We start from the raw sequence: 7,500 nt of genomic DNA, 5'->3' as shown, positions 1-7,500 counted from the left end.
TCTCCTCTCCTCTCCTCTCCTCTCTCTCCTCTCCTCTCCTCTCCTCTCCTCTCTCTCCTCTCCTCTCTCTCCTCTCTCTCCTCTCCTCTCCTCTCCTCTCCTCTCCTCTCTCTCCTCTCCTCTCTCTCTCTCTCTCTCCTCTCCTCTCTCTCCTCTCCTCTCCTCTATCTCCTCTCCTCTCTCTCCTCTCCTCTCCTCTCTCTCCTCTCCTCTGCTGTCCTGACTCCTCCCCCTGCTGTCCTGGCTCCGCCCCCTGCCCTTGGCCTGAGTGAGAGTCCCGCTAAGAGGCAGCAGGAGGGGATGAGGAGACGGAGCCAGCTCCACACAGAGCCAGCAGCTGACAGACGGGAGGCGCAGCCATAAGAGAGAGCCCCCCCGCCCCCCTCCTGCCCTCTCTATCATCGCCCCCCCTCCTCCTGCCCTCTCTATCATCGCCCCCCTCCCTCCCCGCCTGAGCCAGTATCCGGAGTCCATTGACTCGGACACAGGAGGGGGTCGCCCTTCATCACCGCCCCCTCTGCCTGCAATTAGTGAAGACAAACAAACAGTCAGAGATGTCCAGTCCCCTGGGCCTACACCCACCCTGCACCCCCCCCCTCAGTAGCCCCTTTCACCGCTAACATTTAAATATGAGGGTTTATCCTCAAATCTAGCTTTGGCTTCCCACCTTTGTTTGACATAAACCTTTGCTTACAAATGCCAGTGTTTGTTTGACATCTAGTGGTTTGAGGAGACGGTGTTTATTGACCCCTGACTGCAGTGCGTCCACTCTTACAGAGAGTTTGGAATTGCTTCCCGCTGTTGTTGTTGCTGCTCAGTGTTTAGAGACTCGCAGTGTGAAAAGGGCAAGGATGGGGTGCTTGCTCTCCCTGCTCTCCCTGGCATAACAAGATGTAACGTCGAGGTTAATTGACCAACAGGGTTCTGTCACAATATATTAGTTGGTGTTGGCGGTGTGATCCACCCCGTACCCCGCCCTCCACCTTCCCTGTGTGCCTTGTTTCTCCCGTGTCTGTGCAGACTGCAGAGGTAAGCTGTAAGGAGATGCATATCTACTCCTGGGACCCGTGGGTAGTCTGTTAACAAGCATGGGGCTCCCTCTGTCCCCTGCAGCAAAGCCCAAGTGAGTGATTATGTTCCTGTCAACCTTCCCCGCCGTGGCTAACCGGCTCAGCCTCCCTCTGCCCTCGGGCCACAGACATTCACATTGTGTTTGAAAGTCTGGCGGCCAGAAAAACAGAATAATGAGATTCCTCGTCTTCATTTCTGTCTCACAAATTTGACCGCGAGGACGTGTAGAAGGGAAACTGCATCTTCTAAAAGAATGAAACACAAAAGAACACCTGATTATGTGGCACTGTGGCACTGTGAGTCATAGGGCAAAAGTGGCCAAAAAGCACCTCACCCCACCTACCCCCACACCACACACACACACACACAAACACACACATTCCAGAAATTATCTGCTGAACACCGGTTTATCCCACATTAAACTTTAATGGACAACATTAGTGTTGGATACTGCAGACCAAGATTGGAGAATGGTGTTTAGTACCGCTACCAATAATCAAGCTCAGTCAGAAGATGATAGATGACAGATTTGTGAGAGCGATGTCATATATATATATTGCCTCTTCTACCCTGAACAGACAATAAATCCTGTCTGATACCCTCGCCTTTCATATCTCACCTGTCCACATTGTAGCTTGTTATCAGATAGACTCTGTTCATAACAAAGCACACAGGCGAGGACTGGAGCTGGAGACAGTTTCAGAGCAAAGCTCCCCTGTTCGGCGGGAGAGAGAGAGAGACAGAGAGAGAGAGAGAGAGAGAGAGAGGGAGAGAGAGAGGGAGAGAGAGAGAGAGAGGGAGAGAGAGACAGACAGAGACAGAGACAGAGACAGAAAGAGAGGGAGAGAGAGAGAGAGAGGGAGAGACAGAGAGAGAGAGAGACAGAGACAGAGGGAGAGAGAGCCAAAGGACCGTGCTGTGTCCTTGAAACCAGCAGGAGGAAGACGAGGCAGACTTTATCAGTCTGGTTGATATTCAGCACCAACGCCAAGTTGGTGTCTCATTGTATGGCGATGCGCTCGGGCGCGTGCTGCTGCCGGGTGGGTTCTGACTACGGAGCAGATATCGTGTGATTCGGGCACCTCACAAGCTGTGAACACAGATTTCATCGCCTCGCACCTCCGCTAGAGAAAGTCAATTTTCCCCTCAGTGTTGTGTGTGTGTGTGGCGGAACTAGAGATAAACTCTTCTTCAAACTGAAGTGCCGTGCACATGCTGGCAGCATGCTCTCAAGAGAGGATAGACACTTACACAATGCCCTTAATTAGGGGATGCTTCTATTCCTTTCTGGGGCTTAGGTCCTTGTAATTAAGAAACACAAAAGTGCCTTTCATTATAAGACACGTGGCTGATGGAACAGATAAGGTCTGGGTTATTACATCTGATTTCACAGTAGCAGGCAAGGTAGGCCCTATTGTTGGAATAGTGTATTGTTGGCGCTTATACGTTGGAAATAGCCAGAGGAGGATGGGAAAACCATTATGAAAGAGGATATTTTGTGGAGCAAAATTGGATCAGATTGCAGTGCAGTCGTCATCATGAAAAATAATCCCAAATTTTAACTGTTATATATCTTCCCATTTATTTACACTCATGCTGTGTCATTGCGTTACATGTATTTGTGGTTGTAATCCTGCCTTTGATTCGAAAAAATGTCACAGCTTTGCGGTTCCTCCAGCGTGGATGGCTGCTGCTTATCATCCCGGCTTTCAGCTCTGAAATCCAACCAGGCCACTTGTCCAACACTTCCACTAACACATGTTCCTCTGTAGGAGGTATAAACATGTTCTCCTGTAGGAGGTATACACATGTTCTCCTGTAGGAGGTATAAACATGTTCTCCTGTAGGAGGTATAAACATGTTCCTCTGTAGGAGGTATAAACATGTTCCTCTGTAGGAGGTATAAACATGTTCCTCTGTAGGAGGTATAAACATGTTCCTCTGTAGGAGGTATAAACATGTTCTCTGGTCTGTAGGAGGTATAAACATGTTCCTCTGTAGGAGGTATAAACATGTTCTCCTGTAGGAGGTATAAACATGTTCCCCTGGCCTGTAGGTGTATAAAAGGCCAGTCAGACACGGGAGCCTTCTACACGAGGCTTCTGTCCCAGCGGTATCTGTCTCAGACCGCCGCTGCCTCTGTCTCAGACCGCTGAGGAACAGAGCGCTGTTTTTTTCTTCAGCTCTAAATCTGTTACTTGAGGGTCGGCCGAGGATGTTAGAGGAGATGGAGTCGGGGAGGGGTGGTGTGGTGAGGTATCATACAGTACAGTCTGTCTACACTGACCAGGCAGGGTGGTGGTGTGGTATCATACAGTACAGTTACAGGCAGGCCTCTGTTGGTGTGTTTCAGTGTGAAGGAGTAATGATGTCACTGTTATGCCGGGTATACACGAATCCCCAAATCTTCACGCTGGATAATCTCTCACATTTTGCGATCGCCCTTGCCTCGTGCCTCATCACTCTCTTCATCACTCTCTTCATCACTGTCTCTCTTCATCACTCTGACATATATGATCCAGATCTCTGTCCTCATCTCTGTTTGAGTGAGAGATGACAGTTAGAAAGTCAGGCTGGAGAAGCGTTGGTTGAATGAGGATTGAGACGTGTTCCTGGTGAACTTGACAGGCGTGTTTGTGTTTGTGTAAGAGCAACGAGATCACAACTGTCACATCGTTTTCTTACATTTTTAGGGAGATGGCAAAGATGGCGAATTCAAAATGGAGTGCATCATGGGGCGTGTCCCCTCCATTACCACGCCACTGAGGCGAGGCCGAAGCTGCGGATCCCAAAGTTATTTTAGAGCATCACTCACTGTTTTTCCTTGGAGGAGAGTGCTTATCGATTTTGTCAACAGCGCATTGATTCTTTCTCTCATCCCCCCCCCCCCCCCCCTTCCCCAGACCACGGTGAGAGAAACGCAACAGTGCTGCGGAGCTGAAGGCCCTGGGGAGAAACACAGTCATATACTGCTGCTTCTGATCATCTTCCTACTGCCCTGTAGATGTGACTGTAGATATCACTACTAGTGTCTGTAGATGTTACTGTAGATATCACTACTAGAGTCTGTAGATGTTACTGTAGATGTCACTACTAGTGTCTGTAGATATGACTGTAGATATCACTACTAGTGTCTGTAGATGTGACTGTAGATATCACTACTAGTGTCTGTAGATATGACTGTAGATATCACTACTAGTGTCTGTAGATGTGACTGTAGATATCACTACTAGTGTCTGTAGATGTGACTGTAGATATCACTACTAGTGTCTGTAGATGTTACTGTAGATATCACTACTAGTGTCTGTAGATGTGACTGTAGATATCACTACTAGTGTCTGTAGATGTTACTGTATATATCACTACTACTCTCTGTAGATGTGACTGTAGATATCACTACTAGCCTCTGTAGATGTGACTGTAGATATCACTACTAGTGTCTGTAGATGTGACTGTAGATATCACTACTAGTCTCTGTAGATGTGACTGTAGATATCACTACTAGCCTCTGTAGATGTGACTGTAGATATCACTACTAGCCTCTGTAGATGTGACTGTAGATATCACTACTAGTGTCTGTAGATGTTACTGTAGATATCACTACTAGTGTCTGTAGATGTTACTGTAGATATCACTACTAGTGTCTGTAGATGTTACTGTAGATATCACTACTAGTGTCTGTAGATGTTACTGTAGATATCACTACTAGTGTCTGTAGATGTTACTGTAGATATCACTACTAGCCTCTGTAGATGTGACTGTAGATATCACTACTAGTGTCTGTAGATGTTACTGTAGATATCACTACTAGCCTCTGTAGGACAGAAGAGTCAGAAAGACAACAGTGTGATTTACTATTATACTATAACAGTATACTATTACTATACTATACTATTATACTATAATAATTACTATAATATATATAACAGTAATTATTTCCAGCACATCTGCCGGGTACTCTACCCTCCCTCTGATACCCTAACAACATGTCTGTCTGCCTGCCTGCCTGCCTGCCTGTCTGTCTGTCTGTCTGTCTGCCTGCCTGTCTGTCTGTCTGCCTGTCTGCCTGCGCGCATGTGTGTGTGTGTGTGTGTGTGTGTGTGTGTGTGTGTGTGTGTGTGTGTGTGTGTGTGTGTGTGTGTCTGTGTATGTGTGCGTGTGTTGGTGGGTACTGCTTGACTCTGTGGTTGAGATGGGTGTCTCTCTGTCTGCCTGTCTGTCTGCCTGCCTGTCTGTCTGTCTGTCTGTCTGTCTGTCTGCCTGCCTGAGACAAAATACATATTTAATTTATTCCATTGAACTTGGGTGGTCCTCAGTTTCAGTTCCTCCAGTTTCAGTGCTCTTTACACCAGAGTAGCTAACGTCTATTAGCAACTCAAAGAACGACCAAAAGTCACCGAAAAGAAGAGCCGCTAAACCGTGTAGCCTGAGGTGAACTTTGAAAAAGAAAGTGTGAACAAGATCACAGTCGAGAGGAGTGTCCAAACCCCACCGAACATGATCAGTGTCTGTGCATCATTGACTCGTCACAGTCACGGTACAGTTAATAACACTCCGACAGGCTCCTGCAAATTGCGGCTACACTCGCCGACCGAACGAGTCCTGCGAGCCGGTGTGATTGGCGTGAAAGTGTCAGTTGACTGAAAATCTTTTGTTTAAACAAGGCAAGTGGAAAATGCCAACATCTGTTATTTCCACTAAACTGTCTGAGGGTGCGTTCTGCTACCGCCAACGTCTCTGTTCCAGGGGGCGATCGTTAAGACTCCATGTCGAGACTATAGAGACTATAGATCGCTCCGCCGCCATTGATCCATTGATCCATCGATCCGAGCCCTCGCCTCTGCCGATCCTCCACGGGTTCCGCTGCGTCCGCTCTCTTCGGAAAGAGGAGGGCCGTCTAGTTCCCTAATCAGACTCATTAGATAATCAGACTCATTAGATAATCAGACTTATTAGACAGGTCGGGGATCAGTGACCAGACCGTTTTCTGGTCAGTCTGTTGGCCTGGGTGGGGAGAGAGGGAGAGAGGGTCAGTAATGTTCTGGGTGGAGAGGGAGAGAGGGTCAGTAATGTTCTGGGTGGAGAGGGAGAGAGGGTCAGTAATGACCCACTGTGGAGTTTGTGGTCGTCTCATAACCACTGTGGAGGTTGTGGTTTTCTCATAACCTCTGTGGAGTTTGGTCGTCTCATCACCTCCGTCCCTCTGCAGTGTCTCATAACCTCCTATGTGGTCGTCTCATAACCTCCGTCCCTCCGTCTCTCTGCAGTGCCGTCATGGGCCATCGTGTCCATCGCCTTCGTGGCCGTCATCCTGGTCCTCACCTGCTGCTTCTGCGTCTGCAAAAAGTGGATATTCAAGAAGAAGAACAAGAAGAAGGGCAAAGACAAGGGCAAGAACGCCATCAACATGATGGACGTCACCGACGGGGCCAAAACCGAGGTAAAGACTTTGTACTACTGCCGCCCTGACCCTCACCTGTCCTCAGGGTTTACTAGTCTGCTAGTCAACAGTAGTGATTCATAATGTGTATCGTTAAGTGAATGAACCGCATGATACAGTATTCATAGTGTGCACTACATTGTGCTTTAAGTTAGAAGAATAACCAAACGTTTCAAACTCTGTAATTAGTAACAAGACAATCCTGTGCAATAATGTGTGATGACCATATCTGACTGTATTGTACGACACTAACTGATCACGTAGCCTAACATGTATTGCATCCACTGACTCCTACACACACCTGGCATACAGTATTAACCAGTATTAACACATAATAACAACATGTACACGTAGGCACTGAAGAACATCCTCACATGAAGACTAGAGGACTGACAGTAACAGTACAGTACACACCACTTCTGTTGACCTTGTTGTCTCTGAGAGACACTTCATTCACTCTGATTACAGGACTTTAAAATCACCTCAGAGAGAGTATTTAATCTATCTCTCTTTCTTTCTGTCTTTCTTTCTTTCTATTCCTCTTAGTTTCTTTTTTTATTCATGTAAAGAACAAGCCCCTTTTTTCTAGAGCGCTCAATATGGTATTCTGTGTAATAAAGTGGTATCAACCCAGAGAAATGACGTTAGCTAATTACAAGCGAGGGGAGGGAATTAATACAGCCCTCCCTTTTCAAAAGCACACACACACATACAGATGATATGGAGCACAGACACTTTAACCCCAGTTAGGATACTAACTATAATACTAATTGCATTAATGGGGGTTCTCAGTACCCCCACCCCCGACCCTACGACAGAATAATTGACAAAGTCGGTTTAATTTGCAGTCTGTCCACACCAACGCCACTCCGTCATGGATCAGGGACATTGAATTCACAAGTGTCGGACTGTTCCCAGTGAGGGGGAGGGGGGGGAGGGGGGGGAGGGGAACCTTTGTAAGACAGAGTTGCAAGGCCGTAACACTGCTG

The 7,500-nt window shown here is 47.3% G+C and overlaps 1 protein-coding gene across 1 annotated transcript in view; it reads left to right on the top strand.

The window, feature by feature from the left end:
* Positions 1-7,500, top strand: part of syt1a (synaptotagmin Ia) — a gene marked incomplete at its 3' end in the record, with an annotated part of 54,346 nt that overhangs the window by 4,700 nt on the left and 42,146 nt on the right. Inside the window, exon 2 of the mRNA XM_080537760.1 lies at positions 6,339-6,511. Within this exon, the coding sequence (XP_080393886.1) occupies positions 6,339-6,511 (173 nt within the window). The remainder of the gene's footprint in view (positions 1-6,338; positions 6,512-7,500) is intronic.

This window comes from Nansenia antarctica (genome assembly GCF_963989245.1).
Source record: "Nansenia antarctica genome assembly, chromosome: 8".
NCBI lineage: Eukaryota > Metazoa > Chordata > Actinopteri > Argentiniformes > Microstomatidae > Nansenia > Nansenia antarctica.
The sequence above is the reverse complement of the archived record's forward strand: the minus strand, read 5'-3'. Positions and strand labels throughout refer to the sequence as shown.